The following is a 27063-nucleotide window of genomic DNA, read 5'->3' on the forward strand; positions in this document are numbered from 1 at the left end:
CATTCTAGTCTGAGGCATTTTCTCCCAGAGAACTGCTGCTCACTAGATATCCTCTCTTTTCTTGGACTATTCTCTGAAACCCTGGTTGTGTGGGAAAATCCCAGCAGATCAAAAATTTCTGAAATATTTAGACGAGCTCATCTTGCACAAACAACCTTAATAAAAAAAACCTCCTCCATTCCAATGCTTGGTTAGAACTTCAGCATGTCTTCTTGAGTTGGCACAGTTGCTGCCATGTGATTAGATGATTAAAGATTTGCCTTCATGAGCAGTTGTGCAACCCAATGTGTACCTAATAAAGTGGCCAATGAGTATATGTACGCGTGTGCAGTTGAGTTGACCACCATGTCAGACAGACTGCTTTATACAGCACCAAAAGTACTTCACTCTTAAACACATCTGCTGGCTTGTTTAAGACTTAGTCAAAGTTCCTCCAATATAGTAGAATTAAAAATGACAAAACAGCTATATCTGAGATAACGGCAACAACTGCAGCTCGCCATTTTACCCTCTTAGGCTTTCTGTTGGATATTAATTGAATAAAACAAGCTTACCTTTCAGTACACCGTCACACTTTGTATCATTCCAGCTGGGCTCTCTGCAAGTCAACTCGTGCAAGCCAACCGATTCACAAATGTGTCATGAATGACTTGGGAATCAAAGCTTCTTCCACTTCCATTCCAAAAGATCAAACTCCACTTTTACCTCGTCCACGACACGGTGTAGTTAAAATGTAAGAGATTTATTACTCCACACAGGGAAGTCTTTTCACAACAGAGTCCCGTTGCCAGTAAAATAACTGTGATTGCTGAATGTGTTAAATGCATGTAAAATACACTAAAGATGTGGGCAGTGATAGTATGCTATCAAAGTAACATTGAGATTGTGTGTGTGTTCACGTCCAGGAGAGAAAAATGCAGATACAGGCTTATCTTACAAAGACAAAGGCTCATTAACACTGCACCTCAGTAGCAGAGATTAACTGGTTGCAGCAATGCCATGTGGAGCAGTAATCAGGTTGTAAGGACACGGGTATATGAGGTGTTTGATTTTGCCCTGGCATAAATACAGTCCATTCAGCATTCCTGTATAAAGACAGCTTAAGTTCTGAAGAAGACATTCACCCAAATGTGGATCTCACACAGCTCTTTATATTTGTCAGATTTAGATTACAATACAAAACACAGACTTAACACTTAGTAGGCCTTAAATGAACGCCAGTGCCTTAGAGGTTTACATTCTGTACTTTAGCCAGAACATTACAACTTATACCATTAGAAAACAAAGGTTTTACTGACTGCACACATAACTGTTACCGTAATAATTTGTCTTATGATTTCAAAAAATATTAGCTATAAGCTTCAGTTTTTACAAAGCACTGGAATATCTGAACAGCTGGTATACTGCGTTATTAGTTGTGTGTGAAAATGATATCAAATGCTGCTACACGATATGATATTTCGCCCTCTCAGTGGTATAACTCTATGGTCCCATCATATCACACATTCAGTAAAAGAAATACTTGGGTAATACATTAAAGTAACAAAGTGCTTTATAAATTGTAGCATATGTTTTCTTCATATTCTGGCTTATTCTGTACAGTCCACACGCACAATATAATCCCTATTTACACTTTAATAGATATAACACCAAACAATGGACTACAGTTAAACATTCATTTATTGCACAGTGCCCGCTGTAAGATCCACATAATCCCACTTCGGCAATCTGTTATCAGTGTCTTCGAGACTGGAGCCAGTGTCACCTTTATATACGTACATGTTGGTAGGATAAGAAGTAAAGCATTATATAGGAGCAATGCAGAAACAAAATGAACAATCCAAAAAATAAATAAATCCTACTGGTATATTGGCACGGTTTGAGATGGAAAATTCCACCAACAGTGACTTTGAGCCAATGATTAATATACACAAGTTGGTAGGGTCAGGAGTTAAGCATTATACAACAGCAATACAAAAAAAAAATCTTACCACCACAGCTGGCATGGTAGAAAATGGAAAATTCCACTGAAACTAAAGGAGTGCTGCAAAGAAAGCATCCTAAGCTGAGGACTTACTTAAGAAAACAAGCATCACTTAGTAAAGAATTTAGGTTACATTCAGTGCGGTGGGCACCTTAAAAAGGTCAAACTAATTCAAAAACTGCTTTTTGTACTTTCATCTGAACCAACGAGTGTGAATATATTTAAATTAAATATCTATTTTTGGATCTATGTCTTAATCGTGGTTATGCCACAAAGATTTTATTAAATCATTGTCGTACCGCACTATGCAGGTGCTCAATGACCTAAACTTAGAGGGCTTAGAGAAATATTACTTAAACTATGCGATGTTACTGAGCGACTATCAAACAGCAGCGTTATCCTGAAGGTTAAACAAGGTTGCAGTCTACTGACTGGTCTTCATCATTGAAGATACATATAATATAGTACAACACTGGTCTAAAGCTACATTATCTGTCTTTGATGCCAATGTTTCTGCTTTTCCCTTCATCTAACTTGTTTTTTTTGCTTGGTATTGTGATGTGTGGTTTATGTGCTTGTATGTTAGTGTATTTATATACTGGTATATGTATATAGGATGTTTGTGTACTTGGGTATACTTTGTTCTGTATGAACAACTGCATGTTGTAATCTCCACACGTGCATGTGTGTTACCAGGCCAGCGGGGAGGCCATTCGTGGACTCCTGGGGCTTTTTGGGATTTCAGCAACTTGCTGATCACTCAGAGCTCTCTGTGGCAAAGAAATGCAGAAAAAAGATGATGCAGGATTTTCTTTTAATTTACTTTTATATACATCCTTTGTTTTTCCATGTAGTATTATTTTTAGTTTTTCTAACCAACTGCTTTGTTGCATGCATCCTGCTTATTGAAATATGTAATATTTCTAGATATATATTTGTATTTTTTGTGACAGTCGTTGTGCGTGCCTTATATGGACAAAAGTACTGGGCCACGTGTACAGTACACCTGCAGGAGGTGCTCAGCCATGGAAACCTATGCCATGAAGCTCCAGGTGCACAGTTTTTGCGCTGATGTTAATGATGTAGGTTGCACTGGTTGACTCTGCTCTTAACTTTATGTGGTCTGCCCCTTTGTAGCTGAGCTGCTGTGGTTCTTAAACACCTCCACTTTTCAATAACACCTTTTAGAGTTGATTGTGGAATATCTGGGAGGTGAGAAACTTCATGAACTGACTTATCCCACTGATGTTTATAAAAACCAGAAGGTACGGGCAGGTACTTGATTTTATACACCTGAAATCATAGACAAAGAGGTGTAGCCCTGTACTTTTATTCATGTGGTCTACTCACTACATAGAAATGTTAATAAACAGGTGTAAAAAAACAAAAAAATAATAAAAGTTTGATAAGTTTGAAAACCACAAGCACAGCAAAGTTCAAAAAGAAAAAGCAGCAGAGGAAAAAGGAAAAGCAAAGAGCTGCTGCACTTAACATACTGAACACTAAATGCAAATGACAGAAATATGCAAAACAGTGTTACATTTTTCAAAACTCTGCTTTTTTAAAATTTAAAGTATAGTATCTAAAACCTCCAATATCAAACGTCTGGCGGGCTGGAACACGTTAATGAATGCTGAGTGTTTACAAAGTGGCCCTGCTAGTTTACATCATGAAGCTCATTATCAGTGCTGTAACCTAGCAGAGTGCTTTTTTGATTTAATGCAGACAGTGCTCATTACTAAACACAATGCACGGCCCTCTCTAAAAATAAAAACACTGGCAAAGCAGAAAATATAGCAAGTAATGAGGCAGTCATCAGATGATAACACAGTGCAACTGTTTATCTGCAACCTTTTAGGTTATGCATCACAAGCGGTTGAGCAAAAGCAACTGAGACGGCTGGGAGGGAACTACAAAGGAAATATGCTGCAGACACAACAAAGATAATCATTTGAATGAAGAATGGCTCAATATTTCCTGCTCACCTCAAACTTGTTTATGAATTCGGCAAAGATACCAAAGAAGGCCTCGGTATTTGTGGCTTTGCCGTCTTCTCCAAAGTAGGAGGCAGTCTTGCTGAATTCTTCCATGGCTCTCTGTTGGAGAGACTCCAGAGACTGGATTGCAGGATGACTGTTTTCCAGGAAATTCTTAACACCACAGAGTTAAGGCACAAAAATGTTTAATCTTATTTACTACATAGTGTTTTCTTTGTCCCCTGACCCCAGTGAGGGGGTTTTAAGGATACACTCATGACAACAGCAAAGCGGTCGTCAGAGGTCGCAGGCATCTTCTGACAAGCTGAGCGAATGTCCTGGATTGTGGTATGAAGGTCATTCAGATCGGAGGTGATGTTCCTCTGGTTTACTAAAAGCAGGTGTGCGTGCAACATAGGAAACCAGAGGCAAGAGGAAAAAGATGCTCAGAGACAAAAAGCAGATCTAGCCAAAATGAAAACAACCACTTAAATTTGACAATCGTGCCAGTACATTTTTGGCACTCTCAACGAATGTTAAAAGGCAAATGTATGTATCTACCTTTTGCTGCAAGTGGAACCATCGTAAGATCTTTGGAAAAATCCAACACATCCGGGAAATGTTGACATAGCGATTTAACCAGGATATGCAGAAATGTTGACTTCCCGTCCACTGTTTTAGTTGTGCTCAGCTGCACGCGATATTGTGGAGTCATAAAATACACATGCAAGCCCATACATAAATACTCCATAATATGTTAAATATCATTCGGTGTACCTCTGTAAGGAAGTTGATCTTAAAGCCTGTAGTTTTGTTGGTTTTAGGCTGGCTGTTATTCAAGTAGTTCCCCATCGCCAACACAAACTAAACAGGGCACAAATTAGTAAGCAGATCTGTTATTGTATCAACAGTAATTTATCTTGATCGTTAATTTTCACCCCTAGTTTATGAGTGTAATTTTTTTGCTCCAGTAATTTAATTTTTCTTCTTTTCTTCTTCTTTCACACAAAAAAGACATAATTTAGCGAATGTCCTTCTTTGCTTCTACAGTGACTCTGTCTCTTATCAGTATCTCACAGACTAGTCAAAAAAGTATGTGGTATTTTCATGTGTTTCTAATCTACAGTGACATAACCTTTCTGAACATAAGGGCTACCTCTAGTATTTTAGCTAGCTTCTTGCTGGTCTTCAGCTCCATGGAGGCGTTGTAAATACAGTCATATGCTCCTTTCAGCTCCTCTGTCTTCTCCTGAAGAGAACACTTGAAGAGGAGGCACTGGAGGCGGGTCTGGTACTCCGGTACTGATAACATCTGATATATGCACAACAGGCAGATCAAGATAAATGCAAGATCAATGAAACTCAAAAGTAGCCCGGTAACGGTAAACCAGAACTGTACCTGCAGCACAAACTGATCTGGCTCGCTCAGTTTGCTGGGGTCCTGTCTATACTCTTCATATTTTTTGACCTCCTCTGCATCGGGGGCATACAGTAGCAGCTGTTTAATGTGGGCTGGCTCCAGCCTGTCTGTGGCCATGTTCATCAAAATCTGACGCAGTTCCCCTGGAGACAGCTTCAGGTGGGCTATCAGGATGGCTAGAGGCAGAAGATAATCATCATCAAAGTACTTAACTCTGATTCACAGAGCTACAACTATGGTTTCTAACTTTCATCTTGACATCTTAATTACAAATGACATTTGAAAAATTTTATTAAAGGCAGTCATACTCACAGGCATTGTAAGCTTTCTTATGGGACAGAATTTCTATAACATCTTTCTTCTTGAAGGTTTCTAGCTGAGGGGATGGTTCTGGGGCAGGCACTGAAAATTAGACCGGGGAAGTTAAATGTCAAAATTTAGAAAGGTAGGTGAGAGAGACTGGACAAACAGATTTAGTCTAAATTTTCCTTTTACATAGCTTACATTGATTTCTTAGAGGCAAATTATATAGAGTACAATGACAGATCAAGCCAAGGTCCTTCAACCCAAAGAGGAAGCTGCCTCGTTCTTTGTTTAAAAATCTCTGTATCCTTGGACTGTGATTAAAGACATCTGAAAACCTGATATGTTGACGTATAATGTTGTCTTCCCATCAAATGAATCACTAATCAAAGTATTTTTCACTCTTTATACTGGGCTTCCCTATCTCTTATGAATATTTAGCTGTGCACACAGATAAAAGCACTCCAGTTAGGCACACAGCCCCTTATACTCACTGGCGCTCTTCTGTGTTCCAAAGTGCAGCTCCAGATCCAGATACTTCACCATGTCATGCAGTTTTTCATAGTCAGAATTTGCTCCCAACTGTTAGAAACACAATTTTTTTTAGTTTAAAAAAGGTCTAAATGTTATAGTTTTGCAAAATATTTTACATTTAGAATTCTAAATCTAAACTCGGTGGCACTTTGAGAAGCTTTGGCTTCCAATCAGAACTCACCTGTCCCCATATTGTCCCTTCTGAGTTTTCCACCTGCTCCCAGCGCAGCCTCTTTACACTCATATGGTTGGAGTCCATTCTGGACAGACTAGGTCTTGGTAGAGGTGGAGGGGAGCAGGGTGGGGGAAGAGGAGGAGGTGGTGGGGGCTCTAGGTGCTCCGTGGGGTCAGAAAGAGAGTGGGGGAGGGACTGGGGCTGGCTCTGGCTGTGGGATTGTGACTGGTGTTGAGATTGCAGCAAATGATGCGAGGGCTGTGACTGTGGGCGGGCAGTTTGGGTGGAGGACTGGGGGTGTTGAGGCAGTGGCTGAAAAGTGGAGAGGGTGGGTTGGTGTGGCTGCAGGGGTTGAAACGTGGAGAGAAGGGGCTGGGGCCTGTGAGGCTGCTGGGGAGGGTGGATGACCTGAATCTGGTGCTGGTAGTCCTGAGGAGGTGGCTGTGGGGTCATGTGATGGATGTGGTGGATCTGAGGAGTGCTGGAATGGTGGTGCGTCTGCTGGATAGAGTGGGGTCTCTGGGGGGAGGGTTTTGTGGGCTGGGGGTGGTGGGTTTGGTGGATCTGCTGCTCTTGGTGCCTCCCCTGCACCGACACTTCAGTTTGATGATGGCCCTTTAGACTTCTCCTGCTCTGATGGGAGTGGCCATCCCGATTTAGCTGAACTGGGAGGGATGCAGGCTCTTGCTGGGTTTGATGCAGAAGCTCTGTGGAGGAGTGATGGGGCTTGGGTTGGTGCATTTGATGAGCCTGATGAAGAAGCTCTGTAGAGGAGTGGTGCGCCTGGGGTTTATGAATTTGATGGAGCAGCTCAGTTGAGGAATGGTGGGGCTGTCCTCGATGCATCTGGTGGGCTTGGTGGAGAAGTTCGGTGGAGGAGTGGAGAGGCTGTATTTGCTGCATCTGTTGAGCCTGGTGCAGGAGCTCTGTTGACGAATGATGGGCCTTGGATTTGTGCATTTGGTGGAGCACTTCTGATGATGAGTAGTGGGCATGGACTTGCTGCATCTGTTGAAGCATCTCAGCAGATGAGTGGTGGGCCTGGGATTGCTGCAACTGGTGCAGCACCTCAGCTGAGGAATGATGAGCCGGGGCTTGGTGCATCTGGTGGAGCATCTCAGTTGAGGAATGGTGGGGCTGGGGTCTTACACTCTGATGACTTTGGTAGATGCCCTCTACGTACTGACCTTGTTGGCTGGGATGGCCTGTTGGTTGGGGTGACGGCTGGTGTGGGGGAGGCGCAGAACGGGACAGACGTCGGTGATGATGAGTCTGGTGGGCCTGCTGCTGCTGTGCTTGGCGCATCATGTAAAGAGGGTGGTTTGCGTGGTGATGGACGGAGTCTGGAGAGGGAAGAGGAGGTAAGGACTGAAGAGGAAGAGGTGAATGGGCTTTCTGCTGCGTTGGCTGGGCAGGCATCGAGTGGTGGCTCTGGTAGATCTGCTGCAGCTGTTGCTCTTGATACGCTTGCTGCTCCTTATAGGCTTGTCGCTCCTCATAGGCTTTTTGCTCCTCATAGGCCTTTTGTTCCTGGTAGGCTTGAAGCTCCTCGAATGCTTTTTGCTCCTTGTAGGCTTGAAGCTCCTCGAATGCTTTTTGTTCCTTGTAGGCTTGACGCTGTTCATATGCTTTTTGCTCCTGGTAGGCTTGACGCTGCTCGTACGCTTGTCTTTCTTGGTAGGCCTGTTGCTCTTGGTACAACTGTTGCTCTTCAAAAGCTTTTTGCTCCTCGAATGCCTTCTGCTCTTCATAAGCCTGTCTCTCTTTGAAAAGTTTCTCTTGATAAGCTTGTTGTTCCTGCAAGGCCTGCTGCTCTTGCAGGAGTTGTTGTTCTTCAAAGGCTTTTTGCTCTTCATATGCCTGCCTCTCCTTATACGCCTGTTGCTCCTCATAGGCTTGCCTTTCCTGGTAGGCTTGTTGCTCTTGGTAGGCTTTTAGCTCTTGTATGGTAGCATGCACCTGTAGGTCTTCCCTTGTAGGGAGGACTTTATGCAAGGAGTGGCGTTTAGGTGGTGGATTACTGCGGGGAGGAGGTGGGGGAGGAGGGCCGGATTTCCGGCGGATGGGCACGTATGTTCTTGGGGAGTGTTCGGGAGTGTAGCTTAGTTGCTGCTGCTGTTGCTGCTGTTGGTGCTGCGGTTGACTCTGTGCAGGTGCTGGGGGCGGAGGAGGCGGAGGTGGATCATTGAACTGGACTGGTGGGGGTGGAGGAGGGGTCATGGGGGGTGGGGGAATGTGATCAGAGGAAGATGAGTAGGTCAGAGATGAGGCATTTTCTTCTCCACTGCTGCTCTGGACATCACTCGGGCTGCTGAGCTCTGGAGCGACAAATCCTCCACTTTCTTCTTCATCCACCACCAAATCGTCTTCATTATCATCATCCTCTTCATCTGGGAAGCCCATCTGCACAACATCCTGGCATTAACACCAATTACACTTCATTAGACCTAATGCCAAAGTGGATTTTTTTGGTACATTTGTCAAACTACAAGAGTTAACCAAAAATAAAATACATAAATGTGTAAGCAGGTTCTCTACAACCTCCTCAATGTATTTCAATGCAAATGCTGCAGTTAAGTTTTTAAATCCTTTACATGCTCTTTCATTTGAAGATTTATTTGTCAGGTCAACAACAGCTTGTGAACCTCTCTCTATGACACCAAGGTCAAGGCAGTCCACCTATGAGAAAACCTTAAGATTGGCAGTAAATTTTAATGATGCTTTATGATGTTGTTTGAAGTCACAGAAACAACAGAAATTCACTGAGGGTAACAGACTATTCTGGTCAAAGATAATTTCATAATACTTTAAAATAAAGCACATAGAACCCTTTAAAACATGCAATTCTTAGTCACAAAAATAAAGAAAAGACAATTTTTATTCATCTTTCATGCTGGATTGAGCAAATATGACATGTTGTACTGCAAAAATAAAAATATAAGCAGATAACCTACTCCAAAATAGGAGCCAGAGGCATGAGACAGATTGACCTATACAACAAGAGAGACTAAACTGGTAAACTGTTGAAATCTTATATTAAACAAACTGGGGAAACATGTCCCAGCATCTTTTATTACAAACACAGAACAATGTCTTTGTGTGTCCTGTGCTTTGTGGCCACAAAGGATTTAACAGGCATTTTATTTTTTACTGCATAAAGCACCTTGTAGAAATTAAAGGAGTTTTGATTACTGTGAAAAGTTAAACATTAGTTTTCCCAGTAGCTAAACAGTTACTCGATGATAATTTCATTTCAGTGCTTTGCAAAATTGGTGCAGTGTTAATGTGATTCTACCTCTTCATAGTCGTTTTCAGGAGTCAAGAAGTCATCGACAATTGCCACCCTCTGTCCCAGCTGCTCGCTCAGTGCATCCAGAAAGCGGTCCGTGTCTTCAGAGCGAGGCGGTTTGGAGAAGGTGTAACGGCGCTTGCTGCTGCGGTGAGCAGGGGGGCTAGACGGGTAGTCAGGGGGTTCTGGAGGTGAGGGAGGGGGACTGTCAAGGCTGATGTAAGGGTTGGACTCCCCACTGGTCTGGCTTGTTAACCCTGATGGGTAGAACTGGGATTGTGGGGGGCTGGGGAGAGGCTCCGGCCAGGATGTATGGGATGAAGGGCCTTTGCGGCTACCTAGGACAAGGAAATGATATATTGTAATGATGACAACAGAATCTTGGCTTTCTTAATTATGTTGAAATGTAGCAGTTAAAAGAAATGTCTCTTTAATGATACCTTGCAGTCAGTGAATTATGAGAACAAATACAAGTAATGATTCTCGTGTTCATATTACATACAGTAATTACATTACTATCAGAGAAATCTAATTTTTGACTGACAGGTGTACTTAATGGTGTGTTTTCTAGTTCCACATCCACCATCACCAAATATGTATGCAGCTCAGTGTTCGATGACAGCACTTTGTTACTGATGTAAAATTTTTAAATCGTCAGAGCCTAACCCAGTGTGATCCAGATTTAATTTGTGAGGACTGCTCTGATCCTTCCCACGTGGGTCATAAAAAAAAATAAATTAGCCCTTGGGAAAAGAATTTTTTGAGGAGATTAAATTTTGTATTTGTCTCAAACCTCTGCTCTGCTGTGTATTTATGTACAGCAGGAAAACAAATCTGTTCGTTTAACCCAGGATTTTTGTATATATTTCTTTTTCTGCAGCCCTTTTTTGTCATTCCCCTTCACTTCTATGTTTTCCCTAAAATCTCTCCCTCACACACACACACACACACACACACACACACACACACACACACACACACACACACACACACACACACACACACACACACACACACACACACGTTACCTAGGTGGTTGCTAGGTAACGTGACAACGCCCCAATAATATGTGACACCGATAAGAAATTTCAGGGCTCTAAGATGTACCTGTGTGTCAGGTTTGGGTGCTCAGCTCCTGATCATATAGGAGGTTTTCATGATGTACAGACAGATGGAGATTTTGTGTATTAGAGTAAGATTCCACTCCAGCTCCAAATGCAAACGTCTACAATCAGCTACCTGTGTTAAGGTGTATCGTAGGGGATGCCGTGCGTGACGGAGGGTCCAGATCCAGCAAACTCTCAGGGGCAGGAGGCGGGCGACTCTTCAGAGACTTGGACCTCTTGGCTGAATACATGTTCTCCAGTTCAGCGTACACTGCTGACAGCTTACATGGTGAAAATGTGCAAACGAATATATAAATATATATATACTGGTTTGAGAATTCTTATCCTAACTCTTTAATTGCCATTATTATATGCATCTTGTCTCATTAAAATGGGCATGGCTACGTACATTAGTGAGGTTGTTGGGAGTTTCAGGGAGAGAGGTACCATCCCCTGACTGTCTCTCTCCTGGAGCTAGCCTCATCCCCGTCTCCAGTAATGGCTCTGCACGGTGGCCTATGATAACACAACCATTGGAAGAACTTAGACTCTTATGAGTGAGATAGACCCAAATATAGATTCCAGCTTTGCATGTGTTGTTAGTATTTGGGCTTTGGGTGGCTTGTGAGTTAGTGAGCAGAGTGAGTGAGATCAGCAAAGAAATATACTGGATTTAGACTGATGTTACTACATGACTGCATGGGATCATGTTAAATACATTAAATAATACATTAAATATGCAAATGTAAAAGCATGTAGTGATTTCAACAAAACTGTTCATATAAAAGAAGCTTGAAGAAAATTTAATTCTGATCAATAAGTGAATTTAAACAGGACCGTGTGGACAGGCACAATGATAACAATATCAGTGCTAATGGCGTCATGATCATGATAGGAGTCAAGCGTGCCGAGGTGGTCGGGGTGTTAATGTTGCTGCTGATGATGACAGAGACAGTAAAGTTCAGTACCCATGCCCAAGTGTGTACCAATGACCAGGTCATCAGAGCTACGTCCCCTCACACTGCTCCTGTACGTGGTCCCTGTCACCCTCATGGAACTGCTACGGCGGTGGGGCTCAGGGACAACCTCGGGCTCCGGAGGAGGGGGAGGTGGTGGTGGTGGAGGTGGAACTGGAACACACACACATGTATTTGCAATGCAGGAGTGTAAGGGGCTGCAGCACCTGGGTTGATTGCATTTCACCGAACTAGCGATTCTATTTAAGATCCCCAAAAATGACCCGTGATTATCGTCAGGACATACGTCTCTGCAGATTCTCAGTCATCCTGGTCATAGTAGTCCTAAGAGCTTGAAACGAAGTCGACTGACTTCTTTAAGTTGTTTGGAGATGTTCAAGAAGCTTCTTCGGTTCTTAAACCAAAAGATGGTGAGTCCCACAAATTGGAAAAATTGGGAAACTGTCTCTGAGGAGGTGGTCATTATGCATCGTAACATGAGCCAAGCCAAGCCATGAGTCATTGCTACCAGAGGCTTCGAATGAAACCACAGTGAGTGGCGTATCGATTCTCAGCCTTCCTATCATATGACCTGTTGAGATCACCTGACACAAGATGTGAATGGGGGTTGAGCTGCCTTAGATGGAATCTCAAAAATGCATTGTAGGTGGCTGACAGTTGGTGTCGTAAGCATCACCTCTGTTCAAAGATGGTGATTCACAGCGGACATAGATGACCTCTTTTACTCCTCTTCTCGGTCCAAAATGTGAGCACTGGCATCCTCAAAAGAGTGACCTTTGTCCTTTAGGTGCAGATGTACAGATGAATCTTGTCCTGTCGAGGTGGCTCTTCTATGCTGTGCGATGTGTTTATGGAGCGGCTGCTTGGGTTCTCCAATGTAGAGGTCTGAGCACTCCTCGCTGCACTGCACAGCATACACTACATTGTTTAGCTTGTGTTTGGGAGTTTTGTCCTTGGGATGAACCAGTTTTTGTCTGAGTGTGTGGTTGGGTCTAAAGTGCACTGGGATGTTGTGCTTCAAGGGAACTTTTTCTGCCCGATTCGTCCCGATCACCCCAAGTTTGTGTTCCAGAGGGTGGTGGGAGTCAAAGAGTAGGTACTGGTCTGTGTGGGCTTCCAGTAAACTTCAATGTTGAGGCTTCCATCCTCCGTAATACAACAGCACAGCCAGAAACATTAAATTATTATCTTTGTATTAACTTTGCATCTTCCCTGGGGGACTTGTGAAGGCTTTGTGTTCTTGAGTTTTGATTTTGACCCAGGTGTCACTGATGTATCTGTACCAGTGGCTAGGTGCTGTCTCTGTGAAAGAGCCAAGAGCTTTACTTTCCACTTCCTCCATGCAAAGGTTGGCTGCAATGGGTCTTGCTGGCAGTCTCCACTGCTTCATTTGAAGTTATGTGAAAAGTGAGACCACATCAAAGGACACTGCCGTTTCATTAGAAGAGTCTCCATCTCACACACAAACACATTTTCATAATCCATATGTAATACCAAGTGTCATAAAAATGTAAACTACAACAAATTTGTGCACTTACCTGGGGATTTGTATCCAAGAAAACGTGAAATCTTGCTCTGGCAGTGCTCTTGCTCTTCATACGTAAGCAGCTGGTAAACAAACTGCCAGATCACCTGTTTTGCTGGAGTGTCCAGCACTGGGAACACATCCACGATCAGAGTGTCAACATTCCTGTCATTGAAGCACAGGCAACGGGACAGAGATCACCTGGCTGTCCAGTTAGAGGTCAAAGGAATTAGAGGGTAACAGGAAAATTTGAACTCAGGTGTATGGCCATCATCTATGTAGTTGGCCCAAGTTATTGAACTGAACTGAAATCCAAACCCACAACTTAATTTGCTTCTAGCTGAGCAAAATACAACCATATTAATATATTACTAGCAATATTATTGAGTCACTAGCTTTCTCTGTCTCCCCCTTATACAGTACACAATCTATGGTCTCTATTAGGGGTGCAACGATACTCGTATCGATATTGAACCGTTTGATACAGTGCTTTCGGTTCGGTACGCATATGTATCGAACAATACAACATTTGTAATTTATTTTATCAACTTTCCTTCTGACGATGCTGTCTGTGTTGAGCGCTCAGTGAATCTGCGTTCGACTACTGCCTAGGCTGCACTGTCGAGCGCAGATCCACTAAGCGTTCAACACAGACAGGATCGTTAGAAGGAAGAGCGCAGGGCAAGCTAGCGAGACAGAAGTTAAGCTCTCCTTGCAACATGGCAAATTGAACCTCCCCCACCCTCATTCAGATCTGGCGTTTGGAATTATTTTGGTTTTCATGTGACGTATGACCCTGAAGGTAAGCGCATCATGGACTAAAGTAAAACAGTATGTTGGATGTGCCACGCAATGCTCAATTACATGGGTGGGAACTAGTGCGTTAGCGCAGTTAGCTTAACGTGTTGGCTGTCTAGCCCCATGCAGGGGTAGCTCGTTAATGGAGATTTGCCATGTTGTGGCGTTAACGTCATTTCAACGAGATTAACGCTGACAGCACTAGTGGGAACACAACGAATATGACTGCACATTTACACCGACATCATCCTAGTGCAAAGACAAGTGGAAGCAGACAAAAACAACAAGCATGCATGCTACAAACTTTACCCGAGTCATTTAGACAGCCGTTAGCACATGATTCTCCTTATGGGGACCTGATATGTTTAATATTGTGGCGAGCTCAGACAAGGAGGAGACGGAGGTGTCGTTTGGTCTTGCTTCCCGTGAGCTAGCCAGGGAGCACAGCCGTTTATTGACATCTGCAGAAGAACACTGCCGCTAGCTAACTGCTCAGCGCAACCGCACAGCAACAACAACACACAGAGCGCCCTCTGACCCCGGAAGGACACACCGTGGCAGCGAGAAGGCGTCACCCGTCACTATGGCAACATAAACAAAACATAACTGTACAAACAGAACCCCGAACAGCCCTGACCCGCTACATAGCCCCCACCTAAGGGGTCAGTCGTCCCCGACGACCCCATTACCCCACACAAAGTCCTGCAAATGTCCAGGTGCCTTCTTTTGGCGCACCGGCTGGTCACCACCGGCGGGGGAAAAGTCACTCGGGTCAGAACATGGGGTGCCACCATCATCCCACTTCTGACACCAATGTGGCGAGCTCAGACAACGAGGAGATGGAGGTGTCGTTTGGTCTTGCTTCCCGTGAGCTAGCCAGGGAGCACAGCCGTTTATTGACATCTGCAGAAGAACACTGCCGCTAGCTAACTGCTCAGCGCGGCAACCGCACAGCAACAACAACAACAACACACAGGGCGCCCTCTGACCCCGGAAGGACACACCGTCGCAGCGAGAGGGCGTCACCCGTCACTATGGCAACATAAACAAAACATAACTGTACAAACAGAACCCCGAACAGCCCTGACCCGCTACAATATGCTGCTGAGAATATAGCCCAGAAGAAGCGGATAGTATAGCTTTTATTTTGGAAAGAGCCATTTCTCTGTAATAAACTCTCTTTTCCAAAGATGAATGATTCCTCAATCAGATACAGGTGTTACCGTGCCAGATCCGCGGCCCCGAACCATAGTAAGGAAACCTCTGGCAGTTACTTGAAGGTTCCGTAACTGACTCGTAGCCGGTGTTGTGCCAATCACTTTTTGGCACAACACCGGCAACAGCTTACTATACAGGTCAACTCCGCTAGCAAAAAGATCGAAGGAGGCGTAGGAAACTGCTTCACCGAACTTTATTTCTTCTCTAAGGCACGAACACCACGTACAGTGGGCTGAAACAGTTTACTCACCGCGAGCATCGCCGACACAACTCTGGCTGTTGAGGGAGTTATTATATTCCTTTTATTTGTTTTCTTTTCGTCTCTTCTGTAGCTAACCGTTACCTTTTCCCCTTCTCCGCTCTCTCTCTCTTCACACACACACACACACACCAGGCAGTCCCGCTACACACATCCCGAATACATTTCCCATCAGGCTTCATCCTTAAAGGGCCATGCCTGTAACACAGGGCTTGCAAAATCGCTAGCCCGACGTCCCGGGGCTAGCGATTTTTCCAGTCGGGCTACCAAAATCTATCTCTGCCCTGCCCGTCGGGCTATTGTAGGAAGAAAATATGTCAATGCTTTTGCATTCTTTAGGAAATGTAGCTGGGTAATTATGTCATTGGCATCAGTGAGCCACTGTCAATATGTGACATATTGAAATCGCGTTTGAATTTGCGCTTGTTTTTTGCTTTCACTTTGCAAATGTCCAGGTCACGACCGGAGGGGGAAAAGTCACTCGGGTCAGAACATGGGGTGCCACCATCATCCCACTTCTGACACCAATGTGGCGAGCTCAGACAACGAGGAGACGGAGTTGTCGTTTGGTCTTGCTTCCCGTGAGCTAGCCAGGGAGCACAGCCATTTATTGACATCTGCAGAAGAACACTGCTGCTAGCTAACTGCTCAGCGCGGCAACCGCACAGCAACAACAACAACAACAACACACAGGGCGCCCTCTGACCCCGGAAGGACACACCGTCGCAGCGAGAGGGCGTCACCCGTCACTATGGCAACATAAACAAAACATAACTGTACAAACAGAACCCTGAACAGCCCTGACCCGCTACAATATGCTGCTGAGAATATAGCCCAGAAGAAGCGGATAGTATAGCTTTTATTTTGGAAAGAGCCATTTCTCTGTCATAAACTCTCTTTTCCAAAGATGAGTGATTCCTCAATCAGATACAGGGCTTGCAAAATCGCTAGCCCCGGGACGTCGGGCTACCAAAATCTATCTCTGCCCTGCCCGTTGGGCTATTGTAGGAAGGAAAAATATATGTCAGTGCTTTTGCATTCTTTCGGAAATGTAGCTGGGTAATTATGTCATTGGCATCGATGAGCCACTGTCAATATGTGACATATTGAAATCGCGTTTGAATTTGCGCTTGTTTTTTGCTTTCACTTTGCAATCGCGCGAACTGTGTATAGAGAGCGACAGCACTGATTGGTGAGTGATGATAATTTGCGCACCAATTCCTCTGACATCGTCTTATCAATCGTTAGCTTACTATGCAAACATGACAAGTGAAATCTCCCGCAGCAAGCTTAAACATATGAGAGGTTGACCGCACAGAGAATCGCTGACCGTTGTGTGTGTGTGTGTGTGTGTGTGTGTGTGTGTGTGTGTGTGTGTGTGTGTGTGTGTGTGTGTGTGTGTGTGTGTGTGTGTGTGTGTGTGTGTGTGTGTGTGTGTAAAAGCAGCAGGATATACATTTTAGTTCTGCTGAGCCAAATAAGACAGGTCAGGGTGAAGAAGTGACAGCCAAAGAAAAGCTTACCACAAAACGGAAAAGTTATGACAAATCAGACTATAAGGCAAAAAGAAAGTGCAGCTTTATGGTTTCATGGACAAAATAATTTCTGTGGCTGCAATATGACGAGCTAAATAACCAGGGCTGCACATAAGTGGTCCGCAGGTGCGCATTCGCTGTCAAAATAAAATAAAAAAACGCGCACAAGATAAGAAGTTGCAACGCGTGTTTGCATACATAAGATTTTCTGGAGGAGGACAGACATTTGTTTAGAACTCTTAAAGATGTCGAAGAAGCTCCTTTAAGCAATTACTTTGGTGTTCCTCCACCTCCAAAGAAATGTCACAAAAGAAGCGCGTATTCTCGGAAAAGTGGTTGCAGGTGGTGAGCTGGCTTCAAACAAATGATGAACGCACAGAGATGTGGTGCGGAATGTGCCGTGAAAATCTCACTCTAGCGGACAAAAACAGTGCTTTTTATATGGATGCAAACTTGCGTTGCAACTTCTTATCTGGTGCGCGTCTTTTATTTTGACAGCGAATGCGCACATGCGGACCACTTATGTGCACCCGTGTAAATAACATAATGTTCTGCCGGGTGTGTTGTTGGTTTTCTCTCGATTTCTGAGTCGACAAGCGCCTTTGTTACTGGGACCAGTCATTTTAAGAAAGGCCCCCATTAGAACCCATGAGAAATGCAAGAAATGCATTATTGCTCAGTCTGCAATATCTTTCCCAGAACAAACACCAATTGCAAATAACATACTAAAAATAAACCTGAAAAATCTGTTTAGAACAGCGTACTATGTTGCAAAGAGTGAACTACCACTGGCAAAATTTAGCAGTCTTTGCAAACTTCAAAAAGCAAATGTCCTAGATCTTGGTTCCACTTGCCTCTTACCCGTGACTTCAGCGGAAATTTCAAATTCAGGATCTGACACAGACTGATTCAAGTCCTACACAGTTCTTACAAGTTCATAGAAATTTCTGTTCAATTAGAACCAAGTATTTGAGCTGATGATTGTAATTTTTATACAATGTTGTAATTTGTTTTTCAACAATTTTTTGATTAATGTTTTGTTTCCTTTACAATATTATACTTTAATGTATAATATTGTAAAGGAAACAAAACATCAATCAAAAAATTGCTCTCTTTTTTATTCAGGCTACTTAAATTTACTTTGGGCTACCAGGGATTTTGAAATTTTGAGAGCCCTGAGATATATTTATTTTTTTAATTACTTTTGTTTCAGCAACATTAAATTTAAAAACTGTACTTTTGAGTTAAAATATATATTTATAATTTTAATAAATGACAAATTAAAAAGGCATGAACATTTTTTTTGTATCGAAAAAATATCGAACCGTGACACCAAAGTATCGAACCGAACCGAACCGTGAATTTTGTGTATCGTTGCACCCCTAGTCTCTATCCATACTCTCCTTTTCTCCCTGTGCTTTGCTTACCTATGCTGGAAGAAGTTCTCCAATGCTTTGCAGATTGTGTATCTCTCCTGAATGGTCAGCAGGTGCTCCAACTGCTGCCCAAAGGTGCGACCCTGAACCCTGATACTGGGAGGCAGAATCTCTGCCACCCACTGGAGGGAGCTGAGCACAGGAGAGCGGGCCTGTTCTGTAGGAACGCCGCCTCCTGCAAGGTCCTGCTCTGCAAGGGTAAATGTAGGCGGCCCATCCTCCACTACCAGTGTGGGCATGGCACCGCTTCCCTGCAGCATGGACACTACCTTTTCATGGGAGGAGGTCCTGCAGGCGGACAGATGGTATCCAGGATGTCAAAGGCATTTCTACCAGTCTACCAGTTATTTAGTAGAAAAGCTAAAACTTAATATTTAGTGATGTCACTACTACTTATGTCATCCAAATAACCAGTAACCAATGAATGAAAAGTTGCTTTGGGGGGTACTTTCTTGTCATATTTTGTCTTACTTCAGTCTTGTAATATATTCAAAGGCTCCAAATTTTACAAATGAAAAAAATATCTTTAACAGTGGGACCATAACAACATGTTTATGCTAACTTCCTATCACTTTTCTTCTTTTTTATTTCTTTACAAGCAAATTGCTTTAGGATTTGCACTATTTTATGCAAAAACATGCAAAGAATATGTGCAGTTTATGCAGTTCAACCTCATGTCCAGTCCATTGAGAAACAGGATGCGGTCTCCTGGTTTTAGACCGGCTTTGTCTGCAGGACTTCCTGAAGAACAGAGAAGGAATGACAGACAGTTTACCTATATGGAGTTCTTATTGAAGTCCATTATCTGCTTCATTCTTACCAGGGATCACGGAGTCAATCCACACTGGAGCATGGCCTCTGAGAGTGAAGCCAAAACTCATGTTGCCCTTGCAAACTCTCACTGTCCTAAAGAAGCAAATTTAAGCTTCAGTTAACAACCATACTCAGAGCTCCTTTGTTGTAAAAGAAAAGCAGGTCACCTGAAATAATCTATCACATTCAGGGGCTAAATCAGCACGACTGTAGTAAATATTAGAAAACCGGTTACAAGAAAGCCCTCTTAAACTTTTAAACATCATTAAAATAACATCCAGTGGACAGAAACTGTTACAATAAATGGGGTAAAGTTCATTAATTGTCAAGCTCAGTGAATGTAGCCTTGAGTCACATAACATAGTTAAACATAGTTCGTCTGCCTTTTCTGAAAGAAGCTGAGCAGACTTCCATATTCAGCACACTACTTTAAATTCACATCCTGCATGAACAAGCCTACTTAAATATGGACAATCTGTCCCCAGGGAGCTGTATAACGAGGAGATCGGGAGTGTCTTGTGGCGGTTTACTCCCATAACTTTAGCAGAAGGTGAAAGGGTGCTTAAATCATGTTTAAAGGTGTTTTTCAAAAACCTCTCAGCATTAAATCTTTAAATGAGTTTATATGAGTGGAAAAGCGAATGACGTCAATTCATGATGAAAAACGGCATCACTGCAGGAAAAGAGAGCAGGCGTGACTGTCCTAATAGGTTTATGTCGCCACTGGTTTTACCACTTAAGGGTCTATTTTTCACTGAAATCCTACATGTTCCAGTTTAAATAAATTCCCTGCTTACACAGAGACGGCGGTTCAGGCAGTTTTGGGGATTTTTTTGGAAAGGTGCAGTGATCAAACATAGGAGGATAGACAGTTATTTAAAGAAACTGGCATCTTGAAGACTAAAAATGACATATACTGTGTAGCTGAAGCCAGCACACTCTGGAACTGATTAAATGTTAGCAGAAAAAAATCCAAATTTCTTATACTGCTCATTATTTTTGCAGAGGTGGGACTTGTGCACCTCTATCTTTTTGCTCTAAATAAACTTTAAGGAAAACCAAAATCATTGTTATTTAACACAGACCTGCAGTTTGTGGTGGTGCCACTGGAGTGGCCAGCTATGAGTGACGTGGTCTTGCGCATGCCTCGGGCAGGGGGTACCACACCTTCCTCTGCGTGGGTGCGTGGCACTGAGCTGGCGCGGGTGGAGACAAGAAGGCGTTCGGGGTGATCTTCGCTTCGGCTACGGCGAAGGTGGCTGCGGCTGGGGTCACTAAAGCTGCGCCCCTTCAGCCGGCTCATCAGGCTTTGGGAAACCACTTCGTCAAAACGCTCCCGGTGCTTCTTGGGAATGAAGATCCTGACAAACATTGTGGGATCAGAACAAACCCCAGAGAGACTGGATAAGCTTTTACAGCAAAGGAGGAGCAGTTTCCAGTTCAGCTTCTCTTGTGTTCAGTCAGTACCCAGCAATCTTTTTTTTTTTACATTTGTACAAGAGATCAGTATCATATATAATAAAAACAAGCAGTATTTCACCCTATACCTTCCAAACAAAAATCATATTCTTTATACTAATGTCTCAAAACATCTGTTGTCCGAGGTATCAAAACTGCAGAGGAATTCTTGTTCTGATTACGTATTGCTCCAACAGCAGGATCCACTTAATTGGCTTAAAAATAGTTCAATCCGTATCATCTCATGGGAGTGTCGAGGCAAGCAGAAAGAACTGGTCCAACATCTGAGTGTGTGTGTGTGTGATTTTCGTGAGAGTTTGCATGTGAGTGAGAGAATGAAAGAGAGAGACGAGCTTTGTTGTGTGATCCTGTCACATTAGCGGCTGCAGGTAAAAGTGTTCAGTATCAGTGACAGCTCACTGCTAATATACGAAATGTGAGGAAGCTCAGTGCCAGAGCCACCTCTGGGAGAAAGCACTTCATTCCCCCCCTACTACTGGTATTTTGCCCTCCCATCATCTACTCCAAATGTGGGTTTTTTTCTTCTTAAAGGAAAAGCAAACCCTCACATCAAGTTGCCATTAAATTTAGTGTGTTAAAGGGTGTGTTATGAGGGTAGTGCACCCAGTTCCCCCCGATCTTTTGTATGTTTCATGCACAGAGATTAAAAATAACAAAATAGAGTTGTAATTTCTTTTTCAAATAATGAATCAAGCCAAAGAGAGCTCGTATTTCAGATGCACAACCTCTCAGAAGCTTTGCGTGCATCAAAAAACTTGCTGCTATTTATTTGATACAAATTTCTCCCTTTAATGCCTACATCATGAACCTGATTTTTTCCAAACTGCACAATACATTTTTAAGCAATACACTGCTAAAAAAATTAGCCAAATATAGCAAATATATTTATGATATATGGAAATTATTTTCTTAATTTGTCAGAAGAACACCCTATTTTCCAAAGATTTGAATTTTCTCACAATTATTTCATGGTTCAGGCTTTGAAGGGTTAAGATCTTTAGCATCAGCTTTAAACACTGATAAAGAACCATTTTCTTACGGTTTCTACTCACACCCAAACCTGACATTTGCCACTGATCTTTTTAGATTGCTTGAAATGTCTGGTCCCATTAAACTCTCTTGCAGTCTTAGTGCTGTCTGCTGGTTTATATTTGGCCAATTATCTGCAAGAACAAGAAAAATGCATAACAAAGCAACAGAAGTGACCTAGAAATGGAAGAAATATTGCCAATAACTGTTTTGGAAAGTGTTCTATCGTGTGCTCCTTCTTTAAATATAGGGCGCTCCTCTGTTACACATACGCGTGCACCTCCCCGCCACCTTTTCTCTTTTGCATATCTTCCTCCCCATCCTGCCTACAAAATGATGCTCCCTCGATTCTCAACACAACTCTCTCTATCTCTCTAACTTCACCGTGAATCTCCTGGGTGCTTCCACTGTTGCAGAGCAGGAAAGAGTGCTTTGTTTTTTTCAGAGTGCACCAGTTCCAGTGTGGCTCCATGTACACAGCATAAATTCTGATTTAAATCGCAATAAGGATCAGCGGCGCACTTTGGATTTCAAAGCTGTCACAGTGATTTTAGAGGTACATTTGGGAATATCGTTAGGAGGCAAAGATTAGATTATTCTCAGTTTTGTAGTTTCTTAAAAATCCTTGCTTATGTAGTGTGTTGCCTTCATACCAATATCTTAAGATGCAAAGCTGAGGGAATATAGATATTCACTCTCTAGAGAATTATTAACACAAAGTTATGACTCACTTAAACTTAAAGGTTTTTACAAGTGCACACTGATATACACCAGACCATAGCTTTAATTAAAACCAACCTGGAACACTGCACATTGATCGGTATCCAAAACCCAGCTATGCACAGGTGTTCCAAAAATACAGACTGAGACTTTTAAAACTTCTATAAATGAGGTCATGCACTCCCAAGCTGTATGTTAAACCACTACCAACATCCAGTGCTCATCATCCACAAGAACAAAACACTCAGTTTAATACAGTCTCTACTTTTGTACTGTTGGTAAGACTTGTGACATTTATTTTGCTTACTGGTTGCACCTGCAGCTTTCATACGGTTTATTACATTTATACAAGAACAAACCTGCAGTACACTTGTATGTATATTACAAGCATAACTCAAAGAGCACAAAGCCAGAAGCACTGCAAAATTACAGTTTGCTTTTCCACAGTGTCTCCTGGTACAGAAATTATTCCACCTTGACTCAAACACACTCACAAATACATATGGGAACTAACTGCTGATTCGCTGTATGTTTTTCAACCTCATTAACACTTAATGACTCTCGTGGTCTAACCCAGCCATGGACAGACTCGCAGCATCATCAGGTATTTTCCCTTAACTTGAATAATGGAAAAGCAGTCTGGATGCTTGCAGTCTCACTGACATAAGACCAAACCCATGAATACACAATGCACTTAATTATAGTCACTCTTATGCAAACCACCTTTGTTTCACTGAAGAAAGACACACTAGATAAAGCAATGCTGTAAATTTTTTTTCTATTCACTGATGTCAAAAACTGATTTATAACTGTCAGTTACACCCATCATCAGGGAAAAATGGAAACATGAGTGAGTGAGTGAGTTGAGGTGGTAAAGTTGCTTCAGTGACTATCAGATAATTGGTTTTTCATGTAACCAAACAGTGTAGTATGCCAAGTGGCGTTCCCCATGGTGCAATCACGGGCCCACATTAACTTTATCAAAAGAAGCTCTCTTCACATACTTCACAGATACAGTGTTTATTAATGCACAGAACATTGTTGAAGACTTGTGTTGAGGCTCATCTGGAAAATGTAGCTGAAATACAGAGTCTTTACAAAAGATTCAAAGACTGTAGTAAATACATGTCCACTTTCACCACAACCATAAGGTCTTCCTGTTTCCTCCTGCCTGGCAGGTCTCTATTCAACATCATTTGTCCAATATAGTCACTATCCCTCCTGTGTATTTGTCCAAACCATCTCACCCTTGCTTCTTTAACGTTGTCTCCAAGTCACACTACCTGAGCTGTCCCTCTGATGTACTCATTTCTATTCCTGTTCTCTCCTGGACAGACCCAATAAAATTTCCTAGCATCTTCAACTCTCCCTACCTGTTTTCTTTTAGTGCCACCACCTCCAAACCATACATCATAGCAGGTCTCACTACCATCTTCTAAACCTTCCCTTTCCCTTTTACTGCTTTCTGTAGCATGTTGGGACAACCTCCTCAGTGTTATCAGTGACAAAAATTCTTCCATAGGTAATGCTTCATCCACCTAAATTCATGTTAATTATGAACCCAAAAAGGTGTGTATGAGGGTGACAATGATTAAGTGCACTGTGTATTCATGCAGCAAAAAGTCAACTCTTCCCTGGAGGGCAGCAATGTGTTATTCTGTAACACCAGATTGCTTGGTACTGCTATTCCAAGGACCATGCTCCAGTTATAAACAGCAATACATAAGAGAAAACAGTATCCATCCAAGCCAGCAGAAAGCCAGAGTGAGTGACAAAGAAAGAAAAAGTAGGAAGAAAAGGAAAGACAGACAAGCAGGAGCTGATGAAGTAACGGCAAAAAACGGAAAAGAGACTGATATGAAGACATGAGCTGTAAAATCTGATAGTGTCATGAGACTAGGAAAGAAAGAAGGCAGAAAACTAGAGCTCTTTCTAGGCCAGGGTCATATAACTATTGGGAATGAAGTTGTATGTTCTGCGCTTACACCCTATGTAGGCCATTCAACTTTCCTGAAAAACAGTCATACATCACCATGGTTCCCCGGACAAACGGAGTTGGGGGGAAATACAAAACAGAATGGGGCCAGTTTTTACACGTTTATCACATTTCATTCTGTCAGTTATTGGTTTCTTTTGCTGTCATCGCCTGTACTCCCTCTCTACATCCCTGTACTGTAACTCCGCTGAAACAATCCGACCTACGTCAAAGAAACTTCTACTTGTAAAAAAAAAAAGAAAAAAAGTTTAGCTTAGCCAAAACAAGTGAGCAGAAACTTCAAAGCTTCTCTCCAGTGAAGCTGGATGTAGGCCTTGGGATGCCCTCAATTATAAGGAGGGCGAGATAAATCTATAATTAGGTCTGAGGGAGGGGTGGATCAAGGACATGATGCACAGAGGGATGAGTGACAATTGCAATCAGCTGGGAAACTCAGTGCAAGAAAACCATTATTATCATCATCATCAGACCCACTTCTGATCAGCTAATTTAACAGCTGGGCCAAGTATGAATCTGCAAATAGGAATCACACTATGTGACACGGTGAAGTTAAAATAAAGAGTGAAATTAAAAAGCCTCCAAAAGAAAATGCAAAAGTGGTTGTTGGGAGATGTCAAACTGAGTTTTGCTAAAATCTAGAGGTTTTCTCATCCCAGCTGGAATCTGATATTTCTAGTTTTGACATTTTCACATGCTAACACAAAGTGTAAAATTGATCATCATTACACACCTTGATAACAAGCCCACCAGATATAGTTGCGCAGCAGCGCTCCAGCAACTTCACATACAGCTCAGCACAACAACACAAAGCACAGTGAACACTGTTCTGAGATCAAACAAAAAGTGCCATACCGAAAGTGTCTGGAAAGGCTCCTATCCCTTCCCATGGCTCTTCAGGGCTTTGAGGAAGTGTCTGAGCTCAGTTAAGCAATGCAAATGCCTTCCCTCTGTCTCAGTTAGTCCCCATCTAGTTTTGAACAAACAACTCTCCCGGACAAAGGAGAAAGGAGAGAAAGATGAGAAACGCAAAGGTGTCCTGGATCTCAAAGGTGCCTGCTGCAGGCTCGGAAAGCAGCCAGATGAAGAACGAGACCAAATGAGAGAGAGGGAGGGAGCAATCTATAAGAGTGGCTGTGGTTTAAATCCTTCCACACCTCCAAAACATCCTCAGGCAGCATCATTAGCTCTTCTCCAACTTCATGTTTGGGGGAGCACTCTTTGTGCCTTCCCATCCTTTATCCTCGTCCTCCACAGGCACCAAAAGACAGAAGCAAAGGCTCGAGGTCAACACAAGGTTGTCTTCTTGGTCTCGGTTAAAGGATAATCCTCAGTATTGACTTGTCCATCATTCAGCAGTGAGAGGTAGTGAGTGACAAATCTTCTCTTCCCTCAGTGGAGGAAAGAAAGAATGACAAGAACAGAGGAGTAAGTGAGGAGGGAGAGAGGAGAGAAGTGGAGAAGAGTGTGGAGCCCCAGTGGAATTTCATAGGCAGGTCAGCACAATGAAACTGTAATGTGCATAAGTGAACATGCAGGAAGTTTGGCAGTTGTGACTGTGTGATTCATCCCTATTCATTACATGTATGCTAGGTAGGAAATGTATCCAAACTGGTGCAAAAACTACCAGAAAAGACTGATTCATAAAGCAGAAGCTGAAAACATTTTGGCACTCAAACACAAAAGGATGTGAAAGTCTAATTAATTCACACCTTTGAAGTCTATATATGGATGCAGTGTCAGACAAAGGCTGACACTTCACTATACTCACAAGTTATCAAAACATTGCACAGCCACATGAACAAAAGAGCTAATAGGTACTCCCAGCTTGTCGCTATTTTCAATTGTTAAGCACTTGCTGACCCCTGGGCTTTACAGCATTTAAGAATTGACACCGGCAAGTGCGCCAGAAACCTAAGAGAGACTTTATTAAAAGAAGTAGGCTGCTTAAAAATAGAACACATCCTTTGGGAGGAGGGGAGGCGAATCAGCGATGGGGACAGAGGCAGACTGAGCAGCGTGTGGCCCAGCTGGTCAAGTTTTCACAAGGCGGACAAAAGAAATAGTTTCATGAGCTGTTAAGCACACCTCAGATCCTCTTACACAGACCCCTCATTATCAGAGGGTGGGTGGAGTGTTCTCACATTCGTGTGTAAATGCATGTGCATGAGTGTGTGAGGGCTGTCGTAGTAAGTAACAGTGATTGAGGGACACAGACCGGCAGATTGGGTGGCAGAAGGAGAGCAAACACTTGATTCTCCGCGCTCAGAACGACGACACAGGCACCAGGCTCATGACGGAGCACACTAATAATCGTATATCTTGCTGTCGGGCATCTTAATTCCTTAGTCAGCGGCTTGGATTCCCAGTACAGCTTTTCAGATCACTGCGATTAGGAGTTATAGCACAATCAGTATACTTAATGAGACAAAAAAGGCATTCAGTATCAGCAAATTCAGGCTAGGGTAACAGCTCTGAATAGCTCCGTCATGCT

General features: G+C 42.9%; 1 protein-coding gene across 3 annotated transcripts; it reads right to left on the reverse strand.

Annotated features, from left to right (window-relative positions):
- Nucleotides 1-227: 227 nt before the first annotated feature.
- grid2ipa (glutamate receptor, ionotropic, delta 2 (Grid2) interacting protein, a) lies at nt 228-25792 on the reverse strand. Of its 3 annotated transcripts, XM_080905729.1 has the most exons (20): nt 25425-25792; nt 20434-20709; nt 19356-19441; nt 19207-19276; nt 18527-18823; nt 13303-13454; nt 11756-11917; nt 11197-11303; nt 10921-11068; nt 9688-10019; nt 6399-8807; nt 6178-6265; nt 5693-5782; nt 5360-5556; nt 5117-5272; nt 4738-4824; nt 4522-4651; nt 4233-4351; nt 3970-4134; nt 2622-2754 (listed from the first exon to the last, which is right to left on the reverse strand). In XM_080905729.1, the coding sequence occupies exons 1-20, from the start codon at nt 25457-25459 to the stop codon at nt 2674-2676; spliced, it is 5187 nt and encodes a 1728-aa protein (XP_080761855.1). In that variant the 5' UTR covers nt 25460-25792; the 3' UTR covers nt 2622-2673. The 3 variants fall into 3 exon arrangements, with proteins under 3 accessions (XP_080761857.1, XP_080761855.1, XP_080761856.1); XM_080905731.1 differs by lacking the exons at nt 18527-18823; nt 19207-19276; nt 19356-19441; nt 20434-20709; nt 25425-25792 and adding an exon at nt 14397-15323 and having other exon boundaries at nt 228-2754; XM_080905730.1 differs by lacking the exons at nt 18527-18823; nt 19207-19276; nt 19356-19441; nt 20434-20709; nt 25425-25792 and adding an exon at nt 14823-15323.
- Nucleotides 25793-27063: the final 1271 nt, after the last annotated feature.

This window comes from Rhamphochromis sp. 'chilingali' (genome assembly GCF_963969265.1).
Source record: "Rhamphochromis sp. 'chilingali' genome assembly, chromosome: 15".
Taxonomy (NCBI): domain Eukaryota; kingdom Metazoa; phylum Chordata; class Actinopteri; order Cichliformes; family Cichlidae; genus Rhamphochromis; species Rhamphochromis sp. 'chilingali'.

What these genes read in the sequence shown, in the direction of transcription:
- grid2ipa (XM_080905729.1), bottom strand. Translation starts at nt 25,459, where the DNA reads ATGGGAAGGGATAGGAGCCTTTCCAGACACTTTCG. An exon ending in TAAGAAAGCTTACAATGCCT is followed by an intron (nt 5,557 to 5,692) that starts GTGAGTATGACT and finishes TTCTGCCTCTAG; the next exon opens with CCATCCTGATAGCCCACCTG. An exon ending in GCTTTGCTGTTGTCATGAGT is followed by an intron (nt 4,135 to 4,232) that starts GTATCCTTAAAA and finishes TGTGGTGTTAAG; the next exon opens with AATTTCCTGGAAAACAGTCA.